This window comes from Macrosteles quadrilineatus, unplaced genomic scaffold (genome assembly GCF_028750875.1).
Source record: "Macrosteles quadrilineatus isolate MER2022 unplaced genomic scaffold, UCM_ALF_1.0 Scaffold_3__2_contigs__length_128488019, whole genome shotgun sequence".
NCBI classification, from domain to species: Eukaryota; Metazoa; Arthropoda; class Insecta; order Hemiptera; family Cicadellidae; genus Macrosteles; species Macrosteles quadrilineatus.
The window spans coordinates 37856191-37875048 of NW_026542596.1; the positions used below are offsets into that span (position 1 = coordinate 37856191).

The 18858-nt window shown below is 36.6% G+C and overlaps 2 protein-coding genes across 2 annotated transcripts in view; one reads left to right on the forward strand and one right to left on the reverse strand.

Moving 5' to 3' along the window:
• LOC128988943 (gamma-aminobutyric acid receptor subunit beta-like) overlaps positions 1 to 18858 on the reverse strand; it is a 76278-nt gene that overhangs the window by 45500 nt on the left and 11920 nt on the right. The window contains exon 2 of the mRNA XM_054410736.1: positions 4971 to 5119. Within this exon, the coding sequence (XP_054266711.1) occupies positions 4971 to 5092 (122 nt within the window). The 5' untranslated portion in view covers positions 5093 to 5119. The remainder of the gene's footprint in view (positions 1 to 4970; positions 5120 to 18858) is intronic.
• Positions 8236 to 9345, forward strand: LOC128989118 (uncharacterized protein K02A2.6-like). The gene has a single exon (XM_054410984.1). It carries the CDS (start codon positions 8236 to 8238, stop codon positions 9343 to 9345), a length of 1110 nt encoding a protein of 369 aa, XP_054266959.1.

The following is an 18858-nucleotide window of genomic DNA, read 5'->3' on the forward strand; positions in this document are numbered from 1 at the left end:
AGTATTGCGTTCAGGATTTATATACTTTCCAGTTGACCATTTTCAGTAATATTTTAAAGCAGTAAAGTAATATTGAAAAATAATGAATATTAATTTTTTTAAAAAGGTAATTTCAACATTAAGGAAGATACTTAGATAAATAAGTTGTACTTTTAAAAGGTTTCAGTTCCAACAAAAAGAACGTTATGAACTATATAGTTTTCCATTGGAACTTTTACAAAAATAAGATTTATCATATGAGTTTGAACTATTTTTGATAGATTTTGTAATTTTAAAATTTATTTACTTATTAGCAGGTTGTGTGGAATTTAACACAGCTTGCTTACACCATCAAGATGTTGTACAACTTTTGAATTAATTTGGTTGTACTTATCACTAATGCGATGGTAGACATTGAGTGTTTGAGAAAATGACCATGCTTCACCAGGAACACAACCATCCGTGCTGGATGAATATCTTCGAAGGTTGAAATTGATTCTGAAAACCAGTCTTGTTGGTAACAAATAATCGTAATAAGTGTTCAAAATGAGATCGAAATGTGTCAGAGAATAATGGTTTAATCGTGAGACCATTGTCTGCAATTATTTCACATATCCTTATAAATTAATTCAACATTGAATAAACGCTGCATTTCATAGCGATGTCCGCGCCACAGGATAAAAGGTGCTACATATTAAGTGTTGGTATTTGTATGCTAAGTTCAAACGTAACCTTAGTGGGATGCCCATTGTTGTGAGTAAATTTGTACATTTATTCTATGATTGAATTTTCATTGTTTGCCTTTTAAACCCCTATTTTACATTTTCATTGTGTAGAAATGAAATAAGTAGGCATTGATAAAAAATAAAGTACTTTTCACGGGTTACATATTTTAACTCACGAATTTTAAAATTGCCAAATTAAACAGTTTTTCCATTAAACGAAACATAAAATGTGTTAAAACATTGGTTACCAGTGCTGAAAATAAAACATGCGAAACGAAATACAGCAACCCCGAATTTAAGGTAGATTCTTTCTCATTTTATGGAAAACACGGGAGAACTTATTTTAGAAGATATTTTAATGGGAAGAGTACTTTCATCTTCTTGTATTATGTTTTCTGTCCTCAAAGTACTTTTCCATCGTGTACTACAGTAATTTTCTTTCTACGTCCGGACTCTCACTTATTGTTTGTTTAATTTGATTTTTGCCTGTTTTGTATTTCAGTGGTTTAAGTTTTTAATTTTTTTTTAAATCTTCAAATAATATTTTTAACTTACTAAATAGATGAAATTGTTGACTTTACAGCAAAACATTTGTGTAAACAATTTCTGAACAATATTATGAGGTATGTAAAATTATTATAGTCAGAAAATTGTTGGTCACAAAATCGTCTGCTACAACATTAATGCAAATTAAGCAGCAGTTAGTAAAATATGGCAAAATGTGAGGATAACATATGATCGACGTCATTGTCTGCAGTAGGACGCTATTGTGCTATTGTGCCCCACAATGGGCATCATTTATGCTGTCGGGATCTTATCCTCGGGTTGGCCTAAATCGCTACATCACCCAATCACCGATTTCCGCCATCAAAATCACCCTTCAATGGACAACACTAGGGGTTGGAGAAAACTAGTCTTAGCGAATTTCCCATATAGGGAATAAGGTATTATCGTAGGTCTCATGGTACGACCTGGACCCGGGACCAATTAACTTTTTCGTCTTTATGTCACCAGAGGTCATGAACATCATCCATTCACATTCATACATATATGTCCGTTTAACACAACAACTCGAGCAAAAATGGTCCGATTTCGATGAAATTTGGTACGAACGTGTAAACCTACAATTATTCGAACGAGTGTGCGAACCAGAATGACCGGACCATGGAAACAAGGTTTTATGGGGGATTTATGGGGTTTCTCGTTTTTTACCCTCAAAACTTCCCAAATTTCACAATTTTCCAACTAGACGATTTTGAAGAATTTAGAAAAACTAATTATTTAGTGTATTGAAGTGTTTTGTATGGTTACTGGTAATTTTAAAATTCCCATGTTATTTTTGTGAAGAATAAGTAAACTGTTGTAGTTTGCAGTGTTGGGAAGTAGCGCGCTACAAGTAGCGCCGCTACAGTAGCGCACTACTTTTTTTGTAGCGTTAGCTGTAGCTACGCTACTTTTAAGATTTTGTAGCTTTAGCTGTAGCTAGCTACATTTTTAAAGTAGTTGTAGCGGAATTTTAGCTACTTTTCTCGCTACATTAACATTGTTTGAGGTAGTGATTTTTATCATAACCTCAACCTTACGTGAAACCTTTCAAACTGAGATTTTCAAAAAAATTAGGCTGGCTTCATACAGCTGGTTGCAGCCGTTTCATTCCCTATACAAACAACGTTGTGTGAACATGGAGGCCATTAAATGAATGTTATCCACATTTTTGCCTCTCATTTCCTTAATTTACTACTCTATGATTACTGTCAGATAAAATAAAATCGCTAGATGCAGACGACTTTTAAACGTTACCGGTGACTAGAGAAGCTATTGAATGCTTGCAAGTGATCGTCAGGGAAATTAGTAATCAATTTAGTTTCTTTATTATATCAATAGTGTTTCAACTTGGGTTTTAATGGAAACCAACACTAACACTAAACCTTAAAATAATGAGAAATCTGGTCTATCAACCTTTGCTTCAGCTGTTGATTGTGGTTCATCACCACAAGCCCTTCCTTTCTTAGATTACAAAGATTTTTCAAAGGTTTACTAAATTAACAAAGAGGAAGTTTCCTGATGTGATTTAAGATATGCCTAGACTAATTGATAATTGTAACGAAAAAATCTCCATATAACGTGAAACTTACATTGAACAAGTAGCATAGTTTGCTCCTGCTAACAGCTCTTGTATAGGACTATTCCTAGGCTATGTTATGGTTTAAGACAAATACCAAGTTCCAAGTTCAATTATTAGGAATATATCTGTTTAGTCCTTGCAAGAACAAGCCTACCATAGCCAACTTGTTACATAGCCAAGTAGGCCTACATGTTATTTTTACTTTACAAATTTCAACATGTTTAAATTAAAAGCCGATTTCAGGATAAGTTGCTGAATACTGTTTTCTGTACCATCTAGGTTGAAGCACAATTTTCCCTATGCATAATGACAATAAAGGACGATTTCTTGACATTGAAAAGTGTTATTCATAGAACAAGTAACTTATCACTATGGTTAAAAGTTATAGCAATGTCGTTTTTAACATTACTCCAATTTCAGTAGGCTAGGCTCTGTAACACAAACAAGTATTTTTAAATAATCGTTTTACAGTTTTATTGGTCTTAATTGTTTATATAAGACATCTATAAATCTTACTAATATTAATGTGAAAGTTTGTGTGTGTGTTTGTTTGTGTGTTTGAAGGTCAATCACGCATAAACCACTGGATGGATTGGGCTGAAATTTGGCATGATGGTAGCTCACATTCTTGATTAACATATAGGCATATTCTTATCTCAAAAAATCCCTCCGGGCTCCGCCCAGTGGCTCTGTAGTTCCCCATGTTAACCTTATGAGTTTTCATATTTAAAGGGGATTAAAGAATTTAGTCAGCTGTTTCAACTAAAAAAGTGGGTGTTATGATATACAAAGGCATTAAAAAGTTATAAGATTTACCAACAGGGTGCAGCACTATATTTTTTTCCATTTATGTGAACAGCTAATTTGAACTAAGCAGCAACAAACAACTGTGATACGCAATGAGAACTGTCATAGTAGGATTGTTTACAGTTATGTTTATGTTTTTTAAGTCATGACTAAATTGTGATTTTTTGCAAATTTTTAATAATTTATTTTTCTTAATTGGTTAGGTAAGAGGTAGAACATTATGGCTATGGTAGATGTGTAATACCATAGTATACCGTCAATTTAAAGAAGCAAATTTTATCAAACTTTTTCCTCCCCCATTGCAAACGCAAAGCTTGAGTATAACTGCAATAAGCAATTTAAACTTATATGCCAACCCCGTACGAAGGACGGGTACTCTGCTAGTGAATCTATATTAAAGAAATAAAATGAGCTTTTAAAATATAGTTTGGTTGTATGTCCTTTGAACTTAATGAAATTTACATATAAGATGCTTAAAAATAATGCAATATTTAAACTAGTTTGCTTGTTTATGGATATATTTTGATCAAAATTGGCAAATCTATTTATTTTATGGTTGACAAAGTTATTAATGAACACACTTTATTAATTTACTATAAACACACTTTATTACTCTCCATGTAGCTGTAATAAACCTAGATACTCGTTAAACCTAATGTTATTGAAATAGATTTAATTGAAAATCTAATCGAGCAAATGGAAATTCCCTTTGTGTGCAGGTTTGCTTTGGGTTGTATTTCCCATACAATTTAAATAAAAAAATGTCGTATCGTTGAACGTAACCGTTCATATTACATTCTCTGGTCTGAATAGAAAACTAAGAAACTTCAGTCCACCAATCAACATTGTCTATTCAATTAAAATCGTTTTAGATTTAGATTGTTCTAACAAAAGGTTAATTCACATTTTTGTAAATCTCGTTTTTTTAATTTTTATGTTATCTAAATATAAGGTTCTTTGTACGGTTGAAGGAAAAAAATTGTCTTCCTATAGATTATTTACGATTCACTTTACTTTTAACTTACCCTGTTAATCAACATGCCTGAAAGGATAACAACATAGCCTTTCTCCGTCGGATAACAGTCTAAAACGTTTTGTACCGTTTACTGGATATTTCATATTGTAACTTATTCCGAAATTACAAGAAATTATGATAAGAATCCCGGAAGAATCAGCATAAGCACAGATGGGTAAGGAACTACACCACCTTTCCTAAATCAAATTAAGTTAAGGATAAGATGCAGGCAAATATATTAATATTATTTAAACAGATATCATTATTGAATTGAGACGATAAAATTAAATTCAAGAGATTGCTTTAGGGTTAAACTTACTCGGGAGAGGCAGAAGTGTGTGTGAGGGTGACTACAAGGAACTCCAGAAGGGTGAGGACAGCAGCGGGCCGCATACTGAGGTACCTGACACTGGGAGGTTCACATGGCGGCGTCACAGACATCCGTGCTGTCCGCAACCATCATCTGTCCTGTAACAGGTACAACAAACTGTTACTTTACATCACCATGTTGTGCATATGTAGTCACCGCATACTGAGGTACCTGACACTGGGAGGTTCACATGGCGGCGTCACAGCCATCCGTGCTGTCCGCAACCATCATCTGTCCTGTAACAGGTACAACAAACTGTTACTTTACATCACCATGTTGTGCATATGTAGTCACCGCATACTGAGGTACCTGACACTGGGAGGTTCACATGGCGGCGTCACAGCCATCCGTGCTGTCCGCAACCATCATCTGTCCTGTAACAGGTACAACAAACTGTTACTATACATCACCACGTTGTGTATATGTAGTAGCCGCATACTGAGGTACCTGACACTGGGAGGTTCACATGGCGGCGTCACAGCCATCCGTGCTGTCCGCAACCATCATCTGTCCTGTAACAGGTACAACAAACTGTTACTATACATCACCACGTTGTGTATATGTAGTAGCCGCACACTGAGGTACCTGACACTGGGAGGTTCACATGGCGGCGTCACAGCCATCCGTGCTGTCCGCAACCATCATCTGTCCTGTAACAGGTACAACAAACTGTTACTTTACATCACCACGTTGTGTACATGTAGTCACCGCATACTGAGGTACCTGACACTGGGAGGTTCACATGGCGGCGTCACAGCCATCCGTGCTGTCCGCAACCATCATCTGTCCTGTAACAGGTACAACAAACTGTTACTTTACATCACCACGTTGTGTACATGTAGTCACCGCATACTGAGGTACCTGACACTGGGAGGTTCACATGGCGGCGTCACAGCCATCCGTGCTGTCCGCAACCATCATCTGTCCTGTAACAGGTACAACAAACTGTTACTATACATCACCACGTTGTGTACATGTAGTAGCCGCATACTGAGGTACCTGACACTGGGCGGTTCACATGGCGGCGTCACAGCCATCCGTGCTGTCCGCAACCATCATCTGTCCTGTAACAGGTACAACAAACTGTTACTTTCCATCAACACGTTGTGTATATGTAGTAGCCGCATACTGAGGTACCTGACACTGGGCGGTTCACATTGCGGCGTCACAGCCATCCGTGCTGTCCGCAACCATCATCTGTCCTGTAACAGGTACAACAAACTGTTACTATACATCAACACGTTGTGTATATGTAGTAGCCGCATACTGAGGTACCTGACACTGGGAGGTTCACATGGCGGCGTCACAGCCATCCGTGCTGTCCGCAACCATCATCTGTCCTGTAACAGGTACAACAAACTGTTACTATACATCACCACGTTGTGTATATGTAGTAGCCGCATACTGAGGTACCTGACACTGGGAGGTTCACATGGCGGCGTCACAGCCATCCGTGCTGTCCGCAACCATCATCTGTCCTGTAACAGGTACAACAAACTGTTACTTTACATCACCACGTTGTGTATATGTAGTAGCCGCATACTGAGGTACCTGACACTGGGCGGTTCACATGGCGGTGTCACAGCCAACCGTGCTCTCCGCAACCATCGTCTGTCCTGTAACAGGTACAACAAACTGTTACTTTACATCACCACGTTGTGTATACGTAGTCGCCAAATACTAAGGTACCTGACACTGGGAGGTTCACATGGCGGCGTCACAGCCATCCGTGCTGTCCGCAACCATCATCTGTCCTGTAACAGGTACAACAAACTGTTACTTTACATCACCACGTTGTGTATATGTAGAAGCCGCACACTGAGGTACCTGACACTGGGAGGTTCACATGGCGGCGTCACAGCCATCCATGCTGTCCGCAACCATCATCTGTCCTGTAACAGGTACAACAAACTGTTACTTTACATCACCACGTTGTGTATACGTTGTCGCCAAATACTAAGGTACCTGACACTGGGAGGTTCACATGGTGGCGTCACAGCCATCCGTGCTGTCCGCAACCATCATCTGTCTGTAACAGGTACAACAAACTGTTACCTTACATCGCCACGTTGTGCATTTTTTGTAGCCACATACTGAGAGACCTCGTGTTGTGAGGGTAGTCTATGTGCTTCTTAGCCTATGATGTCAGGATGTCAACAATTAGATATTAGAACTTTGTTATGAACATATGAAGCAGTTGTTACCATAGCAACCAAAATGTTAATCATCAAATGCTGTTTACTTTTCTATTCTGATTTCTAGTATAACACAGTTACTTCTATTTCAACACTCTGTCTTTTTACTTTCTCCCCCTATACCATAGTATATGGAGAAAGTATTGTTTTCGTCAAAATTTTCGAGTTTGAGTTTTGAGTGGATATATTCGTTTTGGGCCCCCCTGGACCCAAAAAAGTGGTTTTCGAAGTGATGTCTGTGTGTGTGTGTGTGTGTGTGTGTGTGTGTGTGTGGGTGTGTGTGTGTGTGTGTGTGTCTGGATGTGTACAGAGCTAGAGACTACACCTGTGGTCCGATTTCGATGAAATTTGGTATGTAGGTTCTAATCTATGCTATCTACAGGCTTTTTTTAATTTTTTTGAAATTTTGATTTTTAATGGGGATTTTCCCATAAAAACCCATAAAAAACTGGAAAAATTGTATTTTCTCAAAAATGGCCCGAACGATTTTGATTAAAATTTAGTATGTTGCAGCCCTTTAAATTCTGAACAAAATGGTACAAATCCCATTTCTGTAAAAATTACGGTTCAAAAGTTATGGTAAATTATGTTATTTTCCCATAAAAACCCCATAAAATAACAAAAAATAGGATTTTAGACAAAAATCCAGTTTTGATTTAACATAGTAGGTTATGGTCCTTACAATTTTGATAGTTTTTTTCATTTTTTAGAAATTTTGATTTTAGATGGGGATTTTCCCATAAAACCCCATAAAATAACGGAAAAATACGATATTCCCAAAAATGGCCCGAACGATTTTGATAAAAATTTAGTATGTTATAGGCCTAGTCCTTTAAATTCTGAACAAAATTGTACAAATCCCATTTCCGTATATTTACTCTCACCATTTACACATGATAAAGGTTGTTGACAAACTTATGGGAGAAAGTATGTGTCAGAATGCTGATACCGTTTATTTTATATTCTAATATTTCCACTCGAAAGTCATCTCAGTTGGCGACGAGGATGGGATTACTAAAATGAAACAGCTTGCTAGAAGATATGTATATTGGGAAGGTATGGACAAAGACATAGAAAGATTAGTGAAAAGCTGTGAAGCTTGTGCTAAAGTTCGTCACAATCCACCAAAAGTTCCGGTACATCCTTGGGATCAGCCTGATGATAACTGGGAAAGAGTGCATATTGATTATGCCGGTCCATTGGATGGAAATTATTTCCTCATGTGTGTAGATGCAAAATCAAAGTGGGCAGAAGTTCGCATTCTTCAAAATACTCCTTCCTCAGCAACGACGATGGCACTACTTGAAAACATTTTCTCAGTCCATGGGTACCCCTCGTTCTTGGTCTCGGACAATTCCACTATATTCAAAAGTGAGGAATTTATCAACTACTGTAAAGAACGTGGGATTTTCCAAAAATTTACTGCTCCTATTCATCCTGCAACAAATGGCCTGGCGGAACGAAACATACAAACTTTAAAGAGAAGACTTATTGCTGCTGCCGATGATCCAACCCCGATTACCAAAAAGCTACAAAACATTATGTTCAGATATCGAGCAACACCTTTGGCATCAGGCAAGACTCCAGCAGAGTTGTATTTGAACAGGAAGATTCGGATTAGACTTTACACACTTCTCCCTAACCCAAAGGCCAAACTTCCATCAAAATCAATTGCTCCTCTTCGTGTCCGCTCTCTTAAAGTGGGGGAGAGGGTTCAGGCAAGAGTTCACCTGGGAAATAAAGACATATGGCAGTTTGGTACAGTCAAGAGAAAATTAGGTCAATACCATTACATTGTTGAATTGGATTCTGGACGAAGTTTAAAACGACACATAAATCAATTGATTTCGACTCTTGTATCCAAGAAGAAAGTTACATTTAAAACACACAACGAACAAGATAGTTCTGGTGTTCCAAGACGGATACCTATTATAGACTGTCAAGCACCACCACAAGAGATCCACCCAGAGTCTGAATCAAGTTCACACAATCCAACAGAACTAGACGGTACTCTAAGGGAAGAAAATCTAGACATACCTCAAGCCACAGAACAAAAAGAAAACAAATTATCTCGTCCTTCCAGACAGCGCAAGGTTCCGTCCTATCTTAAGGACTTTGCTCTCCAGTGATTAAGTGGGGGAGAATGTTATGAACATATGAAGCAGTTTTTACCATAGCAACCAAAATGTTAATCATCAAATGCTGTTTACTTTTCTATTCTGATTTCTTATATAACACAGTTACTTCTATTTCAACACTCTGTCTTTTTTTATATTCTAACTAGCTGTACCCGCGGGCTTTGCCCCGCTTAACTTCATAAGTATTCGCATGGCTCAATCACTTCCTGGTTGAAGTTCGTTCGCTACGCTCACTCACCTTCAGGTTGGAAATCGTTCGCGTCGCTCACTTGTTTTCAGGTTAGCTCGTTCGCTACGCTTACTCGCCTCTAGGTTGATGTTCGTTCGCTACGCTCACTCACCTTTTGGTTGCAAATTAGCTGTTGTCATAAATTTAAAAAAAGTCATCCCTTTAATTGATTATAATACTTTGATAAAGGTTTTTATGTTTTAATATTTAACATTGGAGAATTTAAACGTTGTTCAGTGCACAGGTGTGCTGCGATTGGGGTTTAATACATTTGGACTTATTTAGTAAAATAGTTTTCTGTGCTGCACTCTGTAGAAACACTGTGGCACTATTACAAATAACGACTAATGCTAATACAGAATGTTGTGATTATTCAAACCTACAAAACACAGTTGGTGAAAGTAAACATCTGCTTTTAAATTATATTTATTTGTAAACATTGTAGATCAAAAAGTCTGACATTGGCCCACTTAAAACCCTCTGGGGCAGAGCCCTTTTGACGGATCTGCACCAAACTTCACTTGAACCATCCTTGAAAGATGCTTAATAATGCCTGAAAGTTTCATTACAATCTGTCGAGCGGTTTCGGAGTCCATAACGTATATACACACACACACACATACATACATACATACATACATACATACATACATAGTTCCTCTTTTATAGATATAGATATTTCCACTCGAAAGTCATCTCAAACTTATTGTTTGTTGCATCTTTAAATCGTAGTTATTGACTTTTGCGAATACACTTTTGCTACGAGACATTCCATGTTCTTCGCTTATTAGTTAAATTTAAAAAGAAAAGAAAATTTCTTTGGTTTACTATTGGCTGGAAAAAAGAAACCAATCTTCCTGAAATGTAGTGGAATTAAGTCGGTGATATAGTATAATCTGTTCAGAATATATGAAAATTGTATACGTTTGCCAGAGGAATATATTATATAGTTGTTGGTAAAATGAATTTATTTCAAATAGTCTTTACTTGCTTTTGTCAGCTGATTATTTAAATGATTTAAATGAGTCATCTGCCAATGTTTTGTTTTTAGTTTTTATATACACAATTCTTTTTCAGTTCATGAAAATAAAATAATGTTAGAAGTGTTTGTTAATCTGTGAGTTTATCTTAAATTAAGCTTTCTAACATGGTGTCAGGTTATTAGAAGAATTACAATAATGAATGGAATACCTCTACCAGATCCACTTGACATTTCGGACAAAACAAATGCAGCAGAGAAATGGATGTTATTCAAGGTCCAATGGAACAACTATCTAACTTTGGCTGAAGCGTGTGGTGGCTCAAAATGCAGCAAGATAACAAGCAAAAAAGTTCAGGTAGCTTTATTCCAGTCTCTCATTGGAGGTAAAACATTACAGCTAATAAATAAAATATGCAATGACAAGGCCAGTGTTGATGAGATTATTGATAGACTAGATGATTATTTTAATAATGCTAAGAATGTTACTTTTGAGCGCTTTATGTTTAATAGTGCTACACAATCACCAAATGAGTCTTGTAAAGAGTATATTAACAGGTTACATGAAATGATAGGAAAATGTGAATTTGAGTCACTGTCAAATTTATCTAGGCTTGAAATTGAAGAGCAGCTCTTATGTGATAGGTTAGTAGTAGGTTTATCAAATAATGACTTAAGAAAACGGCTCTTATCAAAAAAAGATCTGACTCTTGATAATGCGACAAGCATATGTCTTTCTGATGAGCAGGCTAGTAATCTTGCTAAAAAAATCAATGAACGTAGAACTAACGAGACTGAACCTTCTACGGAAAATATAGTTAATGAGTCGTTTAGAATAAACAGTGATCAAAAACTTCTTTCGTGTAAATTCTGTGGGGGGAAACACCAAAGAGGAGCAAGTTACTGTCCTGCGTTTGGAAAAGCGTGTAGTTTATGTCGAAAAAACAATCATTTTGCTAAAATGTGCCTTAAAGCAAAAGAAAAGATTAAAGTAGTAAGCTCTGCTTGTGAAGATACCATTCCTGGAGATTATGTAGACAAAAATGACATATATGAAATGGAAGATGACATTCCAAAAAAACGTCTATTCGTCCATTTGAAAGTCCCATTTAGGAAAGGTAATCGAATGCTAAAATGTCAACTTGATAGCGGGGCGACATGCAATGTAATGAGTTACGATATTTTGAAGGAGCTGGTTGGAGTTGATCGTCCAGTCCTCCAAAAAAGTAATACAACGCTTACTTTCTATGGTGGTGCTTCAAAGGCTTCTCTTGGGAAAATAACATTGCATGTTATATGGAAGAATATTAAGCAAAGAATGTCGTTTGAAGTTATCAATACGAAGCATATTCCATTGATTGGAGCTCAAGACTGTTTACGGTTAGGGCTTATTGCAGTAGATGAGGATGTTTTTGAGTTAAAGAATTCTCCAAATCCAAGCTCCATTCTATCTTCTTTTCAAGACATTGGTCAAGGTCTAGGATGCTTTGAGGGTAAACATAAATTTAGACTTGACGAATCTGTTGTTCCTGTAGTGGTTCCACCTCGAAGATATCCTCTGGTTTTACAAGATGAGATAAAAAGTGAAATACAACGTCTTCAAGAATTAGGTGTAATACGTAAGGTAACGGAACCTTCCTCATGGGTCAGTGCTATGGTTGTCGTTAAGAAACCGAACAAGTTACGCATTTGTATTGACCCACATCAACTAAACAAAGCTATCCAGCGGTCACATTATCAGGTCCCCACTATAGAAGAAGTTGCTCCAAAACTTATAAAAGCCAGGATATTTAGTACTCTAGACCTAAAAGATGGGTTCTGGCATATAAAGTTAACCGAAGAGGCAAGCAAATTAACGACATTTTGGACTCCATTTGGGAGGTACCGCTGGCTAAGGATGCCTTTCGGAGTAAAGTCAGCTCCAGAAGAATTTCAACGGCGAGTACACGAAGAGCTGGAAGGACTAAAAGGAATTTTTACGATTGCAGATGATGTCGTAGTTTACGGCAGTGGAGACACAGATGAACAAGCTTTAGAGGACCATAACAAGAATCTGCATGCATTGCTTGAGCGAGCTAGACAAAGAAATATAAAGTTCAACATGAATAAATGTAAAATCGGACTGAAGGAAGTTAAGTACATGGGACATGTTTTGAGCAGTGATGGCTTGAAAGCAGATCCTGACAAGATATCAGCAGTCTCAAATATGAAAGAGCCTCAGAACAAGGAGGAAGCTCAAAGGTTCTTGGGATTTATCAATTATTTAAGTAAATTTCTGCCAGGACTGTCAGAAGTAGCAGTTCCAATAAGAACTCTAATTAAAGAAGATGTTAAGTGGACGTGGCAGGAATTACATTCATTGGCTTTCAAGAAATTAGTTAACATGGTGACCAACTCTCCAACCCTACAGTATTACAATAAGGACTCTCCTGTGACGTTGCAATGTGATGCAAGTCAGTTTGGTTTGGGTGCTTCGCTATTGCAAAATGGTAAGCCAGTTTCATATATATCAAGGACTTTAAATCCAACAGAATGCCACTATGCTCAGATCGAGAAAGAATGCCTGGCAGTTCTATTTGCCTTTGAAAGGTTTGAACAGTATTTGTTCGGTAAGTGTGATATTACGGTAGAAACCGATCACAAACCTCTTGAGACTATTTTCAAAAAACCTTTGGTCAACGCACCTAAGCGGTTGCAAAGAATGTTGCTGCGATTGCAGAAGTTTACATTTACTGTTGTTTATCGACCAGGTAAAACAATGCTTTTAGCAGATTTTTTGTCACGCGCCCCAGAAACTAAGTATGAATGCAGTATGCAGGACAATTCAGTAATGATTTTTGAAACCTCAATGAACAGCTCGACAAAGGAGTTTGAACAGTGTAAGTCCTTAGAGTACATAAATGTTACGGATGAGCGTTTAAACCAACTGAAAGAACACACATACAAAGACCCCGTGCTTCAGAAGCTTATACGGGTGATTATAAATGGTTGGCCTAATAGAAAGACTCAAGTTCCCAAGGAGCTATGGAATTACTGGCCTTTTAAGGAAGAGCTTGGAGTTGAAGACGGACTTGTCCTCAAAGGAGAGCGGATTGTTATCCCAAGTAGCATGACAATTGAACTAGTCCATAGAATTCATTCTTCACATCAAGGGGTTGAATCATGTATAAGGAGAGCAAAAGATGTATTTTTTTGGCCGGGAATGGCAGGAGATATAAGAAAAGAAGTTGAAAAATGTTTAGTATGCAAGAAATATGCACCGACTCAACGGAAAGAACCCCTCTTACTTCAAGAAACACCATCACGACCATGGCAGCGAATCGGGGTTGATTTTGCTCAAGAAGGCTCAACTCACTTCATTATTGTGACTGATTACTATTCGTCATTTTTTGAGATTAGGAAAACACAAAAATGTACCTCTGAATCATTGATTGTTTTCTGTAAAGAGTTATTTGCAAGATACGGCATTCCAGACATTGTAGTTGGTGATAGTGGCACCCCTATATTAAGTCAAGCATTTAAAGATTTTTCAGAAGAGTGGAAATTTAAGATAATTACTTCCTCTCCATATCACCACCAGGCAAATGGAAAAGTTGAATCTGCTGTAAAGATATTTAAGAGTATTTTAAAAAAAGTGAGAGAAGACAAAGGCGACTTTCAGCAGGCTCTTCTTGAGTTGAGAAATACACCACTCAAAGAAATTGGTAAGAGTCCAGCTCAGTTGTTAATGTCTAGAAGAACTAAAAGCTTTGTACCCACTTGTGAAGATCTGCTGCGTCCTAATGTTCCTGTGAAAGTAATTGAAAAGTGGGATAAAAAGAAAGATGCATACAAAACATATTTTGACAAAGGAGCTAAAGACCTCGCCCCACTGATACCAGGACAAGTTGTTTGGGTTCAAAGGAAACCTCAAGAGAGAAGGGATCCCTGGGTAGAAGGTAAAGTTATAAAAAAAGAAAGAGATCGAAGATATGTGGTACAAGTTGGTGGAAACTTATATGTTCGCAACAGACGCTTTTTAAAGACATAAAAAAAAGTTAAGAAAGGGAGGATGTTGGTAAAATGAATTTATTTCAAATAGTCTTTACTTGCTTTTGTCAGCTGATTATTTAAATGATTTAAATGAGTCATCTGCCAATGTTTTGTTTTTAGTTTTTATATACACAATTCTTTTTCAGTTCATGAAAATAAAATAATGTTAAAAGTGTTTGTTAATCTGTGAGTTTATCTTAAATTAAGCTTTCTAACAATAGTACTAGAATATATCACAGTATTATGTCAGGATCCACTGTAACAATACATTCGTATATCGCCTCTTAGTGATATTTTTCTCTCAACTTAATAATAAAATTAACTTTTTATCGTAGTATAATGAGCAGACATATTATTAAACATAGAAGTTGCGTTTTAATACCAAGATAAGTTTAACTATCAATAACGCGAAGAATTTCTTTTTGAGTTTACCTCAAAAAGAAATCCAGCACTACATTTAACTAAAAATATGTCAAGGAACCTTGATAATTTCACATTCACAGTACAAAATTAAAATAGTGTTAAAGTTTATATAAAATGGTTTTATAATGTATATGAAGATAGCTTAAGACGTAAGGCCTTCATTAGTGAAGATGTCAAGAAGCAACGTCTCTTAAGAGCAATAGTAACTTTCAGCACACTCCTATAAATTACTTTATGGGGGAAAACTTTACAACAATCGTCGTTAGTTTTGATACAATAAAGCTTAAGCTGTTCAAGTTACCTTGTTCAGGCTTAATAGTTATAAATGTATGTATTCATAGAAAAGTCAAAATTGCAAAACATCGTAGCTGCCAAATAATAAAATTGTATTGGGAAAATACACTAATAGTCCAGTCAATAAAGGGGTTATAGAGGACATGGAGGGGAATTTTTTTGCGGGAACGTGTTTGGGGTAGTTAAAAGATAAAAATACTAAAAGTGCTGCTTGATCGTGGGGAGGGGGGGAAAGACCCATTTTTTAAAAGTTTTTACTTCTACACTGAAAACCGTGCATCATACGGAAAAATGTAAATTAAAAAAATAAAGATGATAAAATTCTCTAATATTCGCTTAGTCTGCAGGTTTGCTGCGGTAGTGGTATTTTTATTCTGTTTAAATATTGTATTGTTAACCAATGGTTTAGCTGAAAAATAATATTGGTTGAATGGAATATTGGATACAGCTGGACTATGCGGGTGGGATGTACGCCATAAGCTGCACAATGTTTATCTTTGCACGTTTGTTATTACAGTAGCCTACTGTTATCACCATGACCATAGGCTTGACGTGTCCACACACCAACGCTGCATCCCCGGCCTTTTATTAGAGGAGGCTATTGTGTCATAGCTTGAACACACTCCTTATAGAATTATCATCGTTATGGACCACATGAAGAGAATTTAAATGTTAGTCCGTTCGGTTTATTATAGTAGGCCTTTTAGTATTTACTATTATATACATCCTGAAATAAGAGTAAAATAAATCTGCGGCAAACCTGCAGAATAAGCGGATTTCCCTTTACTTGGCTGGATTTCTACTAAATAGTCCAGGCAAATTAGATCAAATAAAGGGAGTGCTCCCCAAAAAGTCGTCTAATGCTGGGAAGTGTTTTAATTCCTTTTGGGGGTCCCAAATAAGAGTCCTGTGTGTTTGCGACGGATTCTGACGTCTGCTTAAGTTTTGGGAGTCGAAAAACTATGAACATTTTGCACTTTTTCAGTTGTTCGCTTATAACTTCTAAATGACGAATCTGACGGAAAACGTTATTCGAAGGCTTCTTTTTAATGCATTATATTCTGCGTCGATTGGTGTTAAATACGTCAAAATCGGCTGAGCCATTTAGCCACTGTAGCTTTTCAAAGTTGGGATATTTTCAGCAACGTGGCCAAAAAGTTGATTATTTGATCGGTTACCGGCTTACAACTCATACTTCAACTAATTGAAACAGTGATAAAATTACATTCCACAAGGAAAAGACCAGCAATAGTGGGCCGTCGGATCACCGCTGGTGTCCAAAAATACGGACAATCTTCAAACACATCTCTGGCAGAGCCGGACACGAGGCATCCCGGCGTCATTCCGGCCAATAGTCAAACGGAAGGTTGAGTCTGTAGGTATTTATACCCAGGTAACATCGTCGCTTTTGACGGGTCCGCAGTGGAAAGTTATAAGCTAGTAAACGTGTTTAAATGTTTGTTACGACAGGTGAATGTTGTATACTATTTTATGGTGGTTATAAAATGTTTACAGCGTTGTAAGAGTAAATTTAACAAATGGTTTACAGTTGAGAGACACTTTATGATTTTGTAAATCATGGTTTGCTGCAAAAGATATTTAAATGGTTGTTTGGTTACGTTGGTATTATCATAGATGTAGTAGTTTAACTCATTACACTCTATGAGTTACCTGGAAGAGACAAAATGCAGGCTAAAAAAGGCCGAAAAATAATACGTGTCAAAATTGTTAGTCAAAACTTTGATTGGAAATCCTTTATACATTAAAAATGGATAGTTTGGCACATAATTAATAAGAACATATTCAAATTGTTATATGTTATATCATTAAATGTTATATAATAGCCTCAACGATAAATTATTGTAAGAACAACAAAAATAAAATAATTCCATAGTTATTTGTGTAACTAGTGGGCTAAGTGCACACGAGTGAAATGTTTACGCACGAGCCGTAGGCGAGTGTTGAAAGTGTCTCGGGTGCAGCAAAGGCAGTTTGCACTCGCGTTCCACATTTATTTTTCCTGCAGTTACTATAAAACATATAAATAATTAGTTAAAAAAAAAAAAAAAACTGTACAACACGTTTTTAGGTTAGGTTAAATCCAAACATCGAACAAAATGGGAAACGCTGCACCAACTGACCGTAGTCAACCTATTTCCAAGAGTACACGGATTGCGTGCATAAAAACACGCTGATTGTGTTTTTTGGTTGGAATGCTGGTGTGCGACAAAGGAAGTAAATGCAGCAGTTAGCAGCTTTCTGTACCAGCTTATTGCTTTTTGTATCAGTGCAAGGTAGCACTTGGTCGGGTGACTATAGGAAAAATAAATTATTCAGTTTGATTATAACGTATAGAATTATCAAAATCCATATTGTGTCATCGACTTTATAGTAAATTGAACTTACTCGTGTAATAAAACATAATTCAAAGAGATATGTTTGATTTCTAAAACAATGTCCTTTAACTTAAGTATTTCATGTTTGTGATTAAAAAAACAGGAGAAAGCACCTTCAATGCCTAGTTAAAACAATATTTAGCACTAAAAAACTAATCAAAATCTGCCATTATAATTTTATAATTTCCCTAATATACAAAAAACAGCTACACTGTAAAGTTAATTAAGGTAACCTCCTTTTCATGATTCAGAAAACATGGCCATGGGGGAACATTCCAAACATCACTCTTGCTTATTAAATAATCTAATAAGACATCCTAAGTGTTGTCTGGTAAAGGAACTACACGATCTCGCTGTGTTGAGATAATAAGGCGCACAGCTGCAAAACAGGTACAGCCAAATGCTGCGGGTATTGCCTACCTCCAGGCGCAACGGCATCAGCTGTTTTGTTGATAAATCGTGGTTTCCCGCTAATTTACTTGATCGACGTACTGTGTGTCTTTTGTAAGAAAATATTCTTGTTGCTGGAAGTCAAGAATAATATCATTAAGAGTCGGCAGGACTGCCGGCCATCTTGGATTTTATGCCCATAACGGCAATGTTAATGGTTGAAGCATATTACGGCATTGTTTATTAAGATAAAAAGTTGCAAAATATCTCATTTGCTATTGAAACCGCGGATGTGATTTGCTATCTACTTTTTAACTTTTATTGTTATTATTTTGTCAAACTGCATAATATATTGACTTAAACTGTGATTTTTTTACCTCTTAAACAAAAGTTTTAAAAATCCGAAAAGCAATTCACACGGAAAATATATTTAAGAATCACATCAATAATGTTCTGCTCGGTAAGATAAAGGTGCATGATAAATATGCTTCAACGTGAACGCATGTTTTTGCAGATCGGCATTCGGACAACCACTGAGCTGGCATATGGCGATCAATAACAATGCAAAACTATTGACTCCAACTCTTAAGGTTTTGTGTAATATCGATATATTCATAATATCTGTTATGCAATAATTTCTTTACTGTTAAAAATTAAGTTATTTCTAATTCGAAAGAAATGTTGTGTCCAGGATTAACTATGTATGGTAAAGACAAATAGTGTGTGTTTTTTTAAAGGATTTGATGATTTTCTCATTAAAC

Coding starts and splice junctions, on each gene's coding strand:
- LOC128989118 (XM_054410984.1), top strand. CDS start 8,236: ATGAAACAGCTTGCTAGAAGATATGTATATTGGGAAGGTATGGACAAA.